The 18,335-nt window shown below is 40.5% G+C and overlaps 1 protein-coding gene across 1 annotated transcript; it reads right to left on the reverse strand.

Moving 5' to 3' along the window:
• Window positions 1–550: 550 nt before the first annotated feature.
• Window positions 551–16,968, reverse strand: OPN3 (opsin 3). The gene is made up of 4 exons (XM_030945909.1): window positions 16,564–16,968; window positions 4,585–4,904; window positions 3,385–3,636; window positions 551–831 (listed from the first exon to the last, which is right to left on the reverse strand). The coding sequence occupies exons 1-4, from the start codon at window positions 16,913–16,915 to the stop codon at window positions 562–564; spliced, it is 1,194 nt and encodes a 397-aa protein (XP_030801769.1). The 5' UTR covers window positions 16,916–16,968; the 3' UTR covers window positions 551–561.
• Between the last annotated feature and the right edge of the window lie 1,367 nt (window positions 16,969–18,335).

The following is an 18,335-nucleotide window of genomic DNA, read 5'->3' on the forward strand; positions in this document are numbered from 1 at the left end:
ACTAATAAAGAATCACACACTGTTATTGTTAATTACTCAAATTTTACTTTCATAAATATGAACAGTGGGTAATTTTTCTTTACAAACTCTCTACTTGATCTTTAGAAAGGCCAACTGAAACACTGAAATACTATCATTTTCTCAGGTCTTAGTACTTCCCTTCAAGCTGTATCCAACAAGCTACAATATCAGATCATGTCCTAGTTGGTGGGGAAAAAATATTTCACTGAGAACAAAATTATATAAATAAGATCCATTTAATTATTCACTGAAGGCTCAATATTCAGAAAACATTAAAATACCAAAAGTTCGGAATGGCAGTCATAAAATATGCTTTAAAAAAATTCAAAGTAATGACATCCATCAACAATTTTAGCAGAGATTTCCGTACTATGACCAAAAGTGAACTACTTGGAGAGCTTCAGATGCTGAATCCCTTCAGTATTTCACAGCTTAAGAATGTGGTTTCCTTTGGCAGCCCACAGACATTGCCCCTGAAACCAGTCTCCAGCCTCAACAGTCTAGTGGCTGAAATCCATCTCATTCCCACGTCTCTTCAGGTCATCCCTGCAATGGCTTTACTTGGATGACATTTACTTTTGTCTCATTGTGTTTACTGCTGTCATCTATTTGCTCGGTGTCATCACTGGTGATTATAAAAATGACAGAGGAAGAGCTGAAAGTCACTTTCTTCTTTGGCCTGTCCCCTGCCTTCTGAGACATAACTATGGGTCGTATTGGTTTGTCACTCTCTGTTGCTGGTGTCTCTTTCATTGTCCTCTGCAATCTCATCAGGCGGAAGCACAGGAGTTGCAAAAGGCAGCGTCGAAACTACAAGAGAGAATAAACAGAATTATGTTCACCTTCCTAAGCATTCACTATATACAAGGAAGTGAAGGACACAGTACAGTAAAAGACTCAAAATAAGAGACTTCTGCGTATCTTCTGAGTTAGTTTCAGTAACAAAACATGCTGCCTTTGTAGTGGGTACTTTTTTTCTCTACATCTGAATAGGATCACTGAGCCAACAGAGGGCACTGAAATGCAACTGAATATTTTACCAGCTACAAGCAAAAGACAAGAGGGCTAGGCTCCAAAGTGTGCTATAGGTTTTGTTTCTGTATTCAAAAATCACACATTAAATCCAGCAGGGAAAGAATATTCTCACAAACACTTCACAGGTGGGAAATACAGAGGGAAGGAACAAGGGGAGGAAGGGGATACAAAGGGACTTCTTCCTTTTAAGTAACTCCAGGGTCTGGAATTTTAACAAAAGTATTTAATGTCACAGATGTAAAATGAAATTTCAATGGTTAGTAACACAGAAGTCAAATGTTCCCATTGAATATGGCTGGAACAGAAGTCTTTCAGATAACCAGCAGCTACCTATGACACAGGAAGTCTGTTCTGCTGCACGACTAAATAATGTGAGGTATTCAATGAAAGCTCACACCAGCACACAGAATGGAAATTTGAGCAGTAGCACCGTATTAATTCTCTAATTATGGTCTACCCTTCAACAAAACAAAGATCCAGGTATGAGAGTTAAAGATGCATTCATTCAGTAGCTCCATGTCTGCACACATTTAAAGCATAATCCTTTGGGGAAGAACCCTGGTTCTACAAGAAACCAGAGGGCAACTTCCCCTTTGTTTAATAATCTGTAACAAGAATTGCCTGGAATGTATGAAGAAGACTTCAATCAACGAACCAAAATACCAAAAAAACCCCAAAACAAAAACAACAACAATCCCAAACACAACAAACATCTGGGAGCAGGTGGGAAATAATGCACATTTTCTCTGAAAAGGAGGTACGACATCCTTTTTAACAGCCTTCCGTTTAGCTGTGTTAAGGATTACTAAGTATCATCCTGCATGGCCAGTGCCTCTGTTTTACCAGATATCATGCAAGAAGCAATCTGACATGCCAAGTTAGAAAAAGGTTTTGCTGTGGAAAATTAATCCTACTCTGACACAGAGAAGGCAACAGGTCTGTCCTGTTGCGAAAGGCATGTAGCTAATTACAAGATCTCATAGAAGGATCATCTCAGAGAAAGAATGGTCATGTAGAAGCCTTGACAACTTCAGAGGTAATGGTCTACCTCAGAGTAGCAGAGAAGTTAGAAAGTACAAGCATGTTAGAACAAGTTCAGATAAAGGAAGGTTATTATAGAGAACTTGCTTCAGGATTCCTTCTGAGGGTAAAATAATCAAAAAACATTAAGCAAAAATACTGTCATTTCGGTCCTAATCTGTAATTAGAGACAAGAGAAAAAAACTTCACAATGCATCTCCAATAAACACATTCAGATGATTGACACATATCCTGCCTATGTCTTTACTGGTGTTATACCTGGTACAAGTTCAATTTGTTGCTGGGTATCAGAACCCACAAAATGTTTTTCAGAAGAGATACTCAGCCTGACAACTAGGTACAGAGTCAGTGCCAGTGTATTTAAAAAGTCACTCGTTGAAAAAGCCTTTCTGAACGTGACTGTTGTTAGCTTCCCATATCCAGGATAACTGATATTCTGCAGCTGTGTAACTGTGGATCAGCCTGCTGTGAAATGAGCTGTGGGGGAAGAACAAGATTGGAGGCCACATTGGAGGCCTCCTGCTTTTACTCAGGAAAGCATTTAAGCTGCCCCTTGCCCTGGGTCCTGACCTGAGCTGCTCTCAGCCTTTACTTGGCTGCCCCCGTGGCTGATCAGACCCACTGGCTTGGCCTCCTTGTCCCTACAGGCTGCTGGCTGGCCCAGGCTGCTGCCCAGCAACTGCAAGTCAGTGTAGGAAATCAAAGAAAATTCCATCTCTATAATGGGTTTAAAGGGAAAGAAAACTCAGCAAAACCCCTCCAGCAACCACTCATCGTTTTTTACTCTTTGTCAAGGGATTCTACTAAGCTCCAGACATCTTTATACAATCTTGATTTCAGAAGTTTACAATTTCATGGTACATTCCCAGTATCAGTGCTTGCGTTGCTATAACACAGAAGTCAGAGACAAGTTTTTTTATTCCTAAAAAATAAACACTGATTATTATAAACTTCCTCTGATGGAATTCTACTGTGGTAAGGAAGAGATTCAGATGAGGTCTTCTACTAGCAATCCATTTCACAGGTAAACTCTCAAAACTAGACATTCTGACACTCTTTCGTGTCCCTTTTGTGATTTAAATGTTTGAATTAGCAAAGCAAATTAAATTTATGATCTGGTGGTATTTAAGCACCATCAGGGATTTTATTTCTTCTACATTGTTACCATTTATCCTAGCTGTTGAAATGTTTAAATTTTTTTTCAGATTTAAGTAAATCAGACCTACATTTCACAAGTGTGATGCTGGCTACTAATAATTCAAACAAGAAAACCTTTAATGTACCTACCTTTCTACTCATGAAGATATAGATAACTGGATTATAAGCAGTACTTGACTTGGCAAAGAAAGATGGGATGATAGCCACTGTTGGAGTTACAAGGTTGCTGTAGCCATATGTTATCAAGAGGGAGACGACTGCATAGGGCATCCAACAAATAAGGAATGTGGAGATCATCAGGAAACACATTTTAGCCACCTTCTTTTCATATCTTAGAAGTTTGATCACTTGAACTGTCTGGAAATCTTCTACACAGCGAAGCTGTAGAGAAAAAAAATAGTAAAACAAAATAGCTTTATGTTTTACTTGAACCTGAATAGTTCTATATTTATTTATAAGTAACTGATTCACTCCCTTAGTTTAAGGCACAGACACCATACACCTTATCTTTTAAACCAATATTCTTCTGGAAGCTTACATCATGTTTCTCAGATTTTATTTCCTACATTAAGTGTAAAAACACAAGCTGAGAAAAAATAGAATAGCTAATTTACTAAAAGACAACAAATCCAGAGATGTAACAAAGCATGCTGCAGTTATAAGCACTTTAGAAAAATTACTTGCCCTCAGCTATTGCGTAAGAAAATTCAGTTTACATTAGTGGTCCTTTGTATGACTAGTTAGACAGTCCTGTAGATTCATGGAAAAAATCTTTAGAGGAAAAAAAAATCATAAATAGATTTCTCTGTACTGCTTTGTTACATAGTATGTTACCCTACAATCATGAAATCTTTAAAGCAGAATACTAGGCAGCAGGTTCCCATGTTACCTGAGCCATAAAATACAGAAAAGATAGGACACGCACATGAATATACTCCACAAATTATCCATTCTGCCAATACTGTTGACCATAAACTTGAGTGGGTCCAGACTAACTACCCACAGAATATGAATCATTAACACTTTCTCATACTAAGGATTTGGATTGAATTTTCAGGTGAGGATCTGATGCGGATTAGTAAGCATAAGCCATTCCCTACTTCCTCCCAGTAAAACCACACAAAAAACAGACCTCAGTAGCTCTCGGCTGGTTCTCTCCCAATCCTACAACCTATCTAGTGGTACCTGACATAGATGAACATCATATTTTCAAAAGTTTAAAAGGGAAGTGAGAGTGCAAATTTGGCTTGGATCCAACATTAATATACAGCTTCAACATTTTTCACTGACAACATTACTTTAAGGGAAGTTTCACTTGAACTAACTTACCATTCTTACTGCATGCAGAATATGGCCATAGCAATAGGCCATGATCCCAACAGGTGCTACTAGACAGCCAAGGAAAAAAAGGAGCACAAAGGAGGTATCATTGGGGTCTTTTGACTTCCAGTCCACTGAGCAACCTAAGCCATGAATTTCCAGTGTGTATCTGTTCCAGCCCAAAAGAGGGGCTCCAGTCCAGGCCAGCGAGTACAGCCAGATGTACGTGATAGCCCGCCAAGACCAGGAGAAGTCAATCACCTTTGCATGGACTACCCGAATGTAGCGCTCATAGGCAAGAGCAGTGAGAGTCATAATGGAAACAATTCCTGTAAAAAAAGAAAATCAATTAAATTATTCACAAATACTGTAAACAGGACTGCACTCTTCTTGATAAATGTTTCCTTTGCTAGCAGCTTAACTCAAAATTACATAGGTCACATTATGAATGCAATACCAATAAGACTTTTTGTGCATTACTCACTAACTACTAAGCCAAACAGAATCACCAACTTCAAACTACTCAGAGTAGGATGCTGACATCTGATCCAGGATGTACAATGGCTAAGAAGTGGGACAAGGAAAAAAGAGACTAAGCCAATACCTCTTCCTAAACATTACTTCATTCAGTGAGGTATCATTGCCCTAGATTTGGGGTTTTTCCTGCTAGCAGTTGTTGTTATATGTTCCTTTGGGGTTTGCGGTTTTCCTTTGGCTGTTTAGGGTTTTTAAAAGAAAAAGTTATATAAAACTGAGATAATCAGCAATTAAAAAATCTCTTAGAAACTTAGTGAACTGAGAGTTGAGACTGAAATTGAAGAAAGCCTTCAGCAACTGAAAGGAGAGATGTGCACCTTTAATGTGAATAAAATGACTAAAATAATTCCAATTTATTTCAAGATATCCTGGAAGTCTTTGCATTCCAAGAACTACCAGGAAGGCAAAGCATTACATTACTGAAGGTGTCCCATCTGAAAGACATTCAGTCATTTTGAGTGTCCTTCCCTATCTTGATGCTTTCATAAAAATACCAGTCCTTGTTTATTTGTGCACTCGCTTCCTTTTCTGTCCACCTCAAACCCAGTACACAATTATTAACATGTTATGACAGAAATCACACATTATCTTCAGCTCTCAGTACTACCCCCCACACACACTTTAAAAATTTCATGAAGCAAAGGCATTTCTATCTTGATTAGAATATAAGGATTTCTATTTCAATGGTCTGTAACACTTGATGATCAAAAACCAAATTGCCCATCAGGAAACTGCCAGACACCTGAAATCTGTTATGATTCAGTCATCGAGTTCATAAACACAGGCTCTTAAACAACAAAAGGGTGTATTTCACAGCATTCTGTGAGATTTTACATATATCTGTGTCTAAATCTGTATCGATTTTATCTAATACAAAGCACAAGTATTTTTTCATGCATATGCACAGCACTTAATTTCTCCAAGTACATTCATATGTGCCATAAGCTCTAAGAAGGTTAATTGTGCAGATTTCACTACCAAAGAGAGAACAACCATTTTATACTCAACAGGAACCTGATCTCACTTTGAAAAAGGACAAACATTTATTGAAGATAAATTAACAACAGCACAGAAGGAACAGCAACATGGATTTTAGGAAGGCAGCAACTAAGAATAACAAAATCTAGAGCAACACATAGCCTCTCTGTAAAGGTATTCAACAGCAAAAGCAGTTTATTATTAACCAAGTAACTCACAGTAGAATATCCTTTAGGATTCTAGAAAAAATTATTTTATGCTGTAGTTATTAAAAGATTCCCTTTTTATAAGAGGTGAGTTAGAAAGTTTTCTTGATTAAGGGAATTTCCCAGTCTAAAAGAAAATGTGCCACACTCTTTCATAGATCTCTTTAAAATGAAACTATTTTTTAATGCATTTTTTTCTAGTTATGTTTAAACCTTCATCATTAAAAGATGTAGACATTGTTGGTAATGCAGTAACCTTTCACATTTAGTTTTGTAGGGTTTTTTCCTTGTATAAATCATTGCTGTAGAATTTCACTTTCATAGCTTGAAATTGGACTAGCAAATGTGGGTGAAAAGGTTTCCAAAGACCTAAGGTTGGGTTTGTTGGTGGGTTTTTTGTCTTGGTTTTTTTTTTTTTAATGAACTTGAAAAGTCTATCATGCCTTTTTTGGTGACCTAACATGCTGAAAATACATTGAACAATGTGGATCTAAGCAAAATATTAGTAAGCATTAGAAAATGACTACAGGATTTTATAGGTATTCTATAAAATCTACACTTTCCTACAAAAAAAAAATCGACACTATTCTAAAATCGACACTATTCTACACTTACACAGGCTCAGTTAAGTGCTTTATTCAATCAAATGCAGCCTACTTCCTGAACACAAGGTAAGGCAACAAGTTCCTCTTCCATTTCTCTTACCCAAAGATTAGGAATTACACAGGTTTACCTGACAGTTATGATAGTCATTCACAGACATGTTTATGGAGGAAAATCACATCACCCAACTAAAGGCTCACTTTGCTCATATAATGCACTGCAGCTTTGTCTGATCAGTGGAGAGAAAAAGCAACTCCTCAGGATGATGAGTCAGAATACCTAAATTAACATTTTGCTCCTTACCACCTTCCTTCATTGAATGGTATTCAATGACTAATGTCCCTGTGTGGTCTTAATACTTCCCCACCCCTTTCATGAGTGCTGAATTCTGGCCATGACAAAGTAATCAAAAACACACATGCTCGGCTGAAAGTACAGGTGTTCACAAGCAATAATTTCCTAAGTCCTTGACATTCTCAAGGAAGTCATTGAATGCTCAGTATCTCCTAAAATCAGTATGTGCACATTGGAACAATAGTCTATCAAGCCCCTTTCAGTATAAAACCGCTGCTCTGCAAAGACATGCTTGAATTTTCCTCCCTGAACTGTAAATGGGACTTTGGACAGCCTGTTGGACAGTATGCACCAAAATAAAAATCCCTGTTCTGTTGGTATTCAAGGAGTGTCGGGCAGCATGAAGACATTGAGGCAGGAAATGCAGGTCACAGCACAAGATATATATGATTTATGCATGCATATGGCTCCATTTCTGTTTCATTCAGTTTCTGTAGTCTAGTGCAGAGAAAGCACTGAATTTTACTTCTCTCCCTGCCCCCACTCCTCTACAGGAGCTTTTCTAGAAATTATTAAATTTCATCCTGAGTTGCATATTTTAATATGATGAGATGTGTGCTGATTAAAAAAGCAAATCTGTAACAGAAAGCCATTATGGTTATTGTTTGGCTATTAGCTCCCTCTTAGCAAAAATACACATTTTAAACCAATTTCTACCTTTTATCTGAAACAAATTTTGTTTTGCTCTCGACGTACTGGAGATCTACGTATTTTGATTCAAGGCTAAAACCCAAGATTCTGAGAGCTGATTTACTCTACCAGCAATTCACTCTTTCAGAAAAACTTTACTGCCCAGCGTTTATAGAGACTGCATGTCTGATAAACAGATTTTCATCTCAGACAATACCCCTATCTGTATGTGCTGATTACAAACATAAACACTCTTTGTGCTTAGGAACTGCTGCTAGTTTTAGCTGTGATTTAAGCCTGGGCAATTACCCTAGCAAAAATGGGGTAGTTCCCATTGAAGCTGCAGATAAATGTAGCAAAACTGAAGTGTCTTCTTGTTTAAGCCACTAGTTTGCAATTTCTATGTTGCAAATCCTCTTCTTCTCCAGCAGCCAGCCATACACAATCAGGGAGCAGTGACAAGCTACTTCTTGTCATTTGGATGTTTATAAAGAAAACTCTCATTTTTGCCATTTTGCATTGTTTTTCCACTGAAATACTGCATTTAGTGTGGATTTTATTATGTACCATATGTGCTAATTATCTCTTCCATATTCTGGGCTTTTCCAGGAGTCACTTCTGGATACATCATTAAATACTTCAATCTGCATAGTGTAGGTCATCACAGAGAAGACTGTAAAACACAGCTAAGCTGTACTGCATTATACCATACAATGTGTATATTCTAACTTTATAATCCTTAATTAAAAGAAAAATATTGCAGTGCTTTCAGAACTGAAGTGTTACTTTCAGCAAGTTTGAAGAGTCAAAACAGCTTCTGCCCTCTCCATGCAAGGTACACCTTATGTTCATATTGAGCCCCAGCCCCGAGCATGGCCTATAATTTTGTCAGAGGTGATATCAAATATTCCCACAGTCTGAGCATCTCTACAGAGCAACTACAACATAATGTAGCGAATAAGATCCATTTCTGAGACAGACTGTGGCTTCTGTCAAAAGGTGATGAAGAGGTTTTACAGCAACTTCTGTGAGCCAGAAAGAAGTTTGATAAGGGAATCCATGTTTACGCCTGAAAGAATTTTCTGCCAATGTTGTTGACATAGAAACCAAGAAAGAAAGAAGGATAAGTAAGAGGAACCTGCAACAGCTTATTCCAACAAGCACTTTGTCCTTCATGACCAACGAGTAAAGTGTAAACTTATGAGTTTTGTAAGAATGTATCAAAAGCATGCATCCTATAATAAAAGCAGTTTGAAACCTTCTGAAAATGGAGTGTGTTGCTTTGTATTGTCTCCATCTCAACTACAACAAAAGAGCATATTATTTTCTATATCAATTAACCCTTTCCTTACATTCAAGTGCTGAATGACTATTTTGCATACCTAATCACAGAAGAAAGCCATCCTTCTGCAATCTCTCCTCACCTCTTTTCACATCTGAAAAACTAGACAGCAGCAATTGAGTAGAAGCAATTTCCTGTCCATGGCAAGAAAAGGTGTTATTGCACTCCCTAGTTTTGTACTACAAAATACATAACCAGTCTATCTGAATTCAGCAATTAGGCATTGCAATACGATTTAGGCACCAGCTATGTATCACTTCTAATTTTACAAGTAATTTTAACATCTGCATTCAAATCTAGGGAGGTGAAAAATCACTTATCTTAGACATAACATACTTCAAGTATATTTTATATGCAGCTGTCCTATAAAATTATGGTGAAATAAATCACCTCTTCCAGATTCAATATTCCAAGTGATTAACTTACTCTGGGGAAAAAAAGAAAAGCTAAAGCTGAAAGCATGCTGATTGAGCCTCCAGCTATTTGTAACACGAGATCCTAAAACTATCTGCTGAGTAACAATTGAAAATGCTTTTAGTGAGATTAAGTCAGTGCATATAACATACACGGGTAGTGCAAGAGAGTGGCACAGAACATCACTGTCACTGTGCAGGGAAGAGCCTTAGATGAACAGGCTGTAACTGAAGCCAGGTCCACAAGATACCCTCAAGCAATTAATCCCTACTTCAGTATTTGGTGGGTATGGTGGTATCTATCACCTTGCCTTGAAACAAACAAATAAAAGAACCTCAGCTGTACACACAATAGCTTTTCGCAGAAGAGTACAGTCTGTAAAATTCTGACCATTTTTCCCACCCTCTAGTTCACATTGTTCACCCAGATATCAACATTGATTTGGTAGCTCATTGAGATCTAGCTGCTGCATACCAATGGTAATTTGTCCAGAAGGTGTTGTATTACACACATTTACAACAATACTTATACATTGTAACAGTATACACAATACAACAATACTTCTATATTACAGCAATACATTACAACTTATACATTATAACAGTTACATTACTACAGCATCTATCTATTCTTGTTGAGGCAGTCATAACACAAAGCAAAGACTTCAAATGTCCCATTATTACTAGTTGGTGTCTCACCTACTTCCAGGTGTCTTGATTAGAGAAAATCAGGTCCAGACCTCCTTGTGGCTTCCACCTGCCACTCTCAGCTACACCAATGCCGCCTCCCCCACTCCGTCCCAGTGGGTCACAGTTGCCCTATACACTTTACAACAATACTTCTACTCTACAGTAAACATTACAACCATACTTATATATCACAGTGCCCCCCTCCAGGGGCTTTTTCTGAAGCACACAGCCAGAAGCATCTGCAGCTAATCCAGCAGTGATCCAATGAAGGGTATTGCTGCTAAATTGCTACAGAGCCCTGGCATGTCCACAGGCTTCAGAGTCCATCCTCTTAGGATTCTCCAACCCTCTCCTGGGGTCTATCCTCTTCTGGGATTATTCATCCCCTCCAGGGGAACTCACCATCTTCTCCTGGGACTCTCCTGGGACTCTCCTGGGACTCTCCTGGGACTCTCCTGGGACTCTCCTGGGACTCTCCTGGGACTCTCCTGGGACTCTCCTGGGACTCTCCTGGGACTCTCCTGGGACTCTCCTGGGACTCTCCTGGGACTCTCCTGGGACTCTCCTGGGACTCTCCTGGGACTCTCCTGGGACTCTCCTGGGACTCGCAGCAGCCTCCTCCTGCAGTCTTCTTCTGGTTCTTGCAGTTTTCTGACTCTTACTCTGACTCCACCCTTTTATGCCACTTGTTCTCAATTGGTTACAGGTGTGTATGCCACTTGTTCTTAATTGGTTACAGGTGTGTATACCACTTGTTCTTAATTGGCCCCAGCTGCAACTCACTGGGGGCTAAGATTACATACTGTGCCCCCTTACAATTCTCTCTACAAGAAGAGACATAATACTTTAAATTAATTTGACGTTAAAAGCTGGCAGTGTTTATTTTACCCTTACAAAAACAGCTTGCAGTTAGGAAAGACAGAGGTCTCTAACCACATTTCAGTAACTGTAGCCTTTCAATTGCAAACAAGGTTTAATGATACAAAGCCTACCCAGGAGTACAACCTGACTATGCAATCTTCTGTGAAGAGACTGCCTCAGATAAAGAGTTTTGGTGCCTGTTCCTCAAGACCATTCCTGTTATCAACCAGTTTTTCCACTCCTTTCTTCCACTGAACAACTGAAAAGGTGTTAGAACACCAGTACTGGCCAATGGTTTAGCTGCCATTACTTTTAGCTGTGATTTGCGCTTGAGGGGTTATGTATGTGTGCTCCACGTGACAAGAGTAGCTTACCTCAAACCCCTCAGGGCCTATTTCAGTGTACAGGAGGTATTAAAGTAGACACCCACTGCCAGGGGGTGAGCACTACACAAATTTCTCTTGTGCACATCAAGTTCTGACAGCCACTGTCATTCAAAAAAACCCTTAAATATCTGTGAGAACCCAGCAGATATACACAAAGATCATGACATCCTGACCCTGTATTTCATAACTACCCTCTTATCTGAAGAAAGAAATTATCTATGTATGCTAACCAAGATTTTTGGGTATGTTTAGCTGTCAGGCATCTTCTCTAGAAATCATAACCAAAAAGCTATGCCTTCAGTGATAGCACACCTCCCAGATATGAGTTGTGTTGCTAAATCAGATAAAGAGATTACACAGATCTCTACTACTTATGGCTTGGTTGACTACAGACAGGGAAAGAGTTAGAAGTGTTTTACATAAAGAGAGGGTGGCAGATGCAGTAGGGCCAGCATAGAGCTGACTGCACACCGCCATAGAAAGGTGACCCTCATGGTACAAATACATCCCTTAGTTGATGTGCAGCTATCTTATCACACAAGCATGCACCATCTGTACCAAAATAAACACTGGAACTCACTGGAACAAAATTAAATGGAGATTAGTGTCTAAAACAGACAACTGCGTCAGGAAAGCTTAGACTAAGACTTGTCAGGTAATCACTTATGTCATTTTCCCTACACTAATATAAGAGGTGCTAGCAATGGTTTTGTAGTAGAGAAAAAAAGCCCTTCTTGGGGCCTCTGCTATGAAGACATGTACCTAAACTGTATCTTGACTTCAGACTCTAATGAGTAAAAGAAAATAGGGACTGTTATTTGTGTGATGAGGACATATGTTCAGCAGTCAAAACGATCAGTTTTGCACTGTAGCAAGCAGGTCTCTGCACCTTCTAAAAGGCTCAATGAAAATCTTTCAAGTCACAGAAAACACAGGCAGTAGTACAAACATCAGGCTCTGAGCTGTGCAATGCAACTTAAGAGCAGATGTTACTACATGGGCTTGTCTGAAGAGAAAGTTATGATAATGCAGAAGTAGACTATTGTGAGGAACACAAAAAACAGCCATTTATTCCTAGACAGACAATTTGTAGTTATGCTGCCATCTTCTCAACTTAAAAGTTTCAGACTGTGAACATCTGCTTACAGTGTCTTAGTTCCAGATCTCACCATGTCTCCAACTGGCTGGCAAAATGAGAAGCACTCTTACAAAGAAAATGCTCAATTCTTCAATGCAAAATTATTAAAAGTGTAAAGAGTACCCTCATACCTGTGAGGGGGGAAAGAAGTCATCATTATTCTGTAATGAAGACTTCTGAAAATATAGATGCTACCAGTTTATTTTAAGCACAAATGCCACCTATGTATTGAATCATATTGAAATCCTTCAGAGGAACACAGAAATATCTTGATCTCAGCTTTCAAAACAGTATGAGGAAAACCATTGTAACAACACCTGAAAATTTAAAATAAAGCTGCTGAATTATGATTTTCAACATGATTCCTGATTAACTACAGTAATTAGGAAGAATCTGATTTTTAAAATTTGTTGAGAAGTAGCTCTGAATTAAAAGTGAAAATCCCATTAAAAAATAAAAGCAGATTTAATAATTATCCCAAATTTGTTTACTATCAGGGGAACCTCTCATTTATAAGTCAACACATGCAGAGAACAACTTACAACACGTATTGGGTGTTAGGGGCTGTTCTTCTGATTAAAAAATATGCATAAGGATGGAAAGTAAGACTGAACATCCTTCAGGCTTGAAGGGCTGGCACAGAAAGCTCACATAGTAATGTCCAAGTTCATACCCAAGAATTAAATCACAAAGCTGTACATAAAGAGGGCTTGGTCATCTCTCCTAAAACTGAGCCAGTCTGGGTCCTACCCCAGGACACAGCCACACCACTAAAGTAACCTCACGTGATCTGTTATGGTTTCATAGACTCCATATCCATGGTATCAGAGCTACCCCCACTTTATTCCAGAAACATTTTTATTATGTCGTTGTGGCTTACTGAGCAATTAACACTGCAAAGCTGTAAGTACTTTCTAAGTTAATAAGAATTTCACTTTTGAAAGCTGCCAATTTTGTATGTCTTCTGATCAATGAATGTACTTCATATTCCCAAAAGTTCCTGAGGAGAGTGTTATACTTTCATAAGCACTTGTAAGTAATACACAAGTAAGACATTACATTACTTTCCCTATCACCAGCACCTCAAGATAACAGGTGACTTGGGCTGTTGCATACAAGGGAAGTATATTTAGAAATGCAATACCTGGTTGCTCTGAATTAAATCTTTAATCAGTGTCTTCACCACTACTGGGGGAAAAAAAATAAAGAAACAAACAAAAAAAAACACTACCCAAATAAAAACAAGGGAAAAAATACCAACAAAAATCCCCCCAAAAAAAAATCCAACCAAAATACCTAACCCTAAACAACAACAACAAGACATTACCAAACAGGAACAAGCAAACAAAAAACCTTCAAATTACTATTTTTTCCATAAACACATTACAAAATAAAAATAGAAGCCATGGTAGCAATAATCCAGATGGCAAACAGAGTATGATGCTACCTACAGGGCATCATTTATAATTTTTTTTCCTCATTGACATGCCCCTGTTTTCCTATGCAGGTCGGGAACCACTTATCTTCAAAAGCAGGAAAGAACAATTCTATTTCTAGATGAGAATATGAAAATAATACTGTGGAGGTTAAAATTAGACATCACTTTATCAGATTATGATTTAGACTATTCAATTATGATAAATATTAAATATTAAATATTAAATATTTAAATATTTTCTATTGCTTTACATGGCAGCTGAAAAAAGTAAAATAAAGCATCATTCCTAAATGTTAAGTTGTGAATTTACTATCCACTTCCATATGATCAACTGCACACAAACACACACTTTTCTAATATTAATAGTAATAAAAAAATTCCTCCCAATGAAGCACATTATGGAGGAGGAACATAGCATGACCAACCACAGGAAGATGTAATTTTACAAACCATAGATTCTAACTTGACTGTTCTCTAGACAAGGCCCATGAATTTGCCTACATTTCTTTCGAAAAAAAAATATTAAATACAGGGATGCAGGGAAGCATCAACATTAAATATAGTTATAGCAACAAATTATGTAGCATACCTCAAAATAAACAGAAACATGTGATCAAGCAATTTCCTTGACAATTTATATATCTCATTGTTTCTAATTCTACTATTTCAGAAGATGGCACGAGATTATTATAGTCTGGTTTTTTACCCTTTTTACCCTTACTACATATCTCATTTTTTGAATCTATATGGAAAATGCCTGCATCAAAATTAATAAGTATAATATAGAAGAGATAAAGAACAGAACTGTACTTTACATCCCCTGTGTAAGATTAACATTCAGTTGTCTGGCAGCATCTGTTTGGCGGACCAGTACTTGAGTTTCTCAAGAATTTGAACAGGCTGAGTGATGAAGACAACCTCATGCCAGGAAGGTGCTCTAGTACTTTTCCTGATCCCAACAGCTACATAAACATCTGAGATCTGTGCACTGCAGAAATTATCTGGTACCAAACACTGCACAAATTATTAACTACATTCCTGCACCCACTGTAACTTTCAAGACATAAAATTTTTGCTGCACTATGCAGCAGGAGTCAAATCAAGCATGAGCAATCATGCACCTTCGCACAGTAGCCCACAAAATGCTGACCATAGAGCCATGTGAAACAAAGATCATGTATGCAGGAAAGCTGCAAAGCTTATTGAAGACTTTAATATGTCACCTCAGAGTCAATTTCAGTGTATATATGTCCAATGAGCGCACTGTGATTCACCTCTAACTTATAGACCTCTGCCAGAAGATGTATCTAACATGATGAGCTTTAGATTTCATTACTGGTTAGCCAAACATTTACTTTCACCATTAGAAACATGAGTCTCTTCTTTTGCAGCATCCTTTACTGGTAAAGAAAAAGCAATATTCCTTTTAAGAGGCTGCAAGTACATAGCTGGACTGTAACCTATTCTTCTGCAGGCTTATGCAAAGGGTATGTATTCATTCCAGGAAGGAAAGCAGTGAAGAGCTTATAGGTTTTGAAAATGGAAATAGTGTAAGTACTCCTTCTGCAGTGCTAAAATTTCACGGGAATCAGTGGTTTCCCAAAGCCCAACTGTGACACCATTATGACTGAAAGACAGTACCCGAATTTCACATATGGATAAGGAAATTCAAGGCACTGCCACACACTGCGTAGCTTTATAAACAGACAAGTCGCAGCGCTGAGAAGGCTGCTGGAGAGCAGCTTTCCACCTGTTCCATGGAGGCAGAGCACTGCTGACCCAACACCCCGAGCCATACGTGCTCCTTATCCACAGACTGCAGCACTTCCTCCAAAATACAGTGCTTTATGCTCATGAATTCTGCGCATCACTCGGTCAACTAGAGACCTCTTCTAACAGCGCTGCTGCCCTTTTACCTACACGTCCCATTGCACCTTACACAGGCAAAGGCGGGAGGTCGGAAAACTGATTCTCGAACAATTTCTCTTTTTGCTTCCGGTCGTTTTCTCCAGCACGGTCGCTCTTTTTTTAACCAAAAAGCGCCGGCTCTACCCAACCCCAACCCGCACCACCTCGCCAGGGCGGCGACTGAACCCCCGGGCCGGACTGCCCCGCGGGAGCGGCAGGGATGCGGTGGCTGGGGCAGCGGGGATGGAGCGGCTGCGGCCGGCAGGGAGCGGTTGGGGCGGTTGGGAAATGGGGATGGGGCGGTTGGGAAGTGGCAGGGATGGGGCAGTTGGGGTGGTTGGGAAGCGGCAGGGAGGGAGCGGCTGGGGCGGTTGGGAAGCGCGGATGGGGCGGTTGCGGCGGTTGGGAAGCGGGGACGGGGCGCGGTACCGCCGGTACAAGCGGGCGAGGAAGGACCCAGCAGGACAGCGAGGGACAGGCGGCGCCCGCGGCCCCCGCACCCACCGAAGAGGCTGCTGCTGAAGCCGTCCCAGACGCAGCCGGCGGCGTCCCACACCCAGCGGCTCCTCAGGCAGGACATAAAGGTAAGGCTCACGCCGAAGACGGACACCAGCAGGTCGCTGAGGCTGATGTTGACGAGGAAGAGGTTGGTGGGCGTGCGGAGCCGCTTGAACTTGTAGTAGAGCACCAGCACCAGCAAGTTGTTGCACAAGCCCAGCATGCCGATGGTGGCGACCAGCAGCGCCAGCAGCTCGTAGGTAGCGGCGCTGAAGAGGGGCCGCTCGCCCGGCACCTCCTGCTCGGGCGCCACGGGCTCCGGGCGGCTGGAGGTGCCCGTGCCGTTCCCCGCGGGCATGGCTCCCGGCCGGAGCGGGGCTAAGGCTCCCGGCTTGCTCCCAGCCCCATCGCACACCGATGCTCCGGGCAGGAGGAGGAGTCCCCGCGGCCTTCCCGCCCACGGAGGGCGCGCCCTCGAGTGTCTTCGCCCTCGCCTGCCCCGGGGCGGGCTCCGCCCGGGCATGGCTGCTTCTGAGCAAACAAGTCTTGTCGCCCTGTTGCTGCGGTGAGCAGCCCGGTTGTGGCCGGGATGTGGCTGTTGTTTCCTCTTCCTTAAAAATCCTCTGTGCGCTTTGGCTGAGCCACGGCTGCCGCCAGCAGCGCTTCCCTCACGGGGACCGCGTTCGGACAGACCTGCTGCGCCGCCAGCTCCGGGAAGAGGTAGAACCGATGTTTAGGCTTCTTCCCCAGATGTCCTTCCAATGAAAACTCCTGTTATGGCAATAATATCTTCTCAGGAGGTTCCTCGCAGTGCTCACAGCTTGGCTCTAGGAGTTGGAGCCCCACAAAGCAACCCGGCAGCACCGTGGCCCGTGCAAGCCTGTGGTGTGAGCGAGCACTTTGTCAGCCATGGGCAAGCAAGATCCCACAGTTTGCCCCGTGAAGTCGCCTGTTTTATACCTGTGTCTCTCCAGTGTGTGCTGTACAGGAACACAGTGGCTGCCTGTGTACAGCTCTAGCTGCAGTTAGGTCACGGTGTTGCCCTGGGCCCCAGCTGTGTTAGGGTGTCTCCAAACCCACCCACCCTAGCGTGTTTCCCAGGGAATTGCTCACCATGGTTCTGCACCCAAAACACCTTGCCAGACCAAGCATTGGTTTTCCTCGCGGGAAGACCTCTAGTTTGTTTGCTTTAATATCTGTTGATATGTGACAGCCTTCTTTAGGGCCCAAAGAAAATGTTCAGTTTAGGTCTATTCTTACTCTAGTTTAAAAAAAAAAAATCAGCTGTGAAAGCAGCAGAATTTTAATGTTTTAGTGGATACATGTGTTGTCAAAAAATAGTTTTTTTTCTTCTCTTATACACAGTCGTATTAAATGGTCTAGACTAAGGGTAAACTGAGACTGAAAACATGGATAGTTGAGGTAGGTTTGATGTCTTTCAAAATAAACCTATATACAAATTATGGGCTTCTCATGGCAGTAAATTTTATGTGACAAATTACTGCTGTAATACAAGGCAGTAGGAATAAACACATAGGTCAGAAAAATTAAACACTGGTAAAAGTATCTATTCTTATTGATGTTAACTTTATTTATTATTCATGTTGTTAAATCGCTCATATACTGATGTAATCAATAATTGAATATTACTTTATAAAAGTAGCTCAGTCTGTTTCTTCATCACCGGTCAACAGGGCATTTCTCACTGCAAAAGAAGGGGCAGCTTCCTTTCTCAAAATTAATTATATGTTTTTTGCCATAAAAGAACACATGACCTT

Source organism: Camarhynchus parvulus, chromosome 3, assembly GCF_901933205.1.
Source record: "Camarhynchus parvulus chromosome 3, STF_HiC, whole genome shotgun sequence".
In the NCBI taxonomy this organism is placed as follows: Eukaryota; Metazoa; Chordata; class Aves; order Passeriformes; family Thraupidae; genus Camarhynchus; species Camarhynchus parvulus.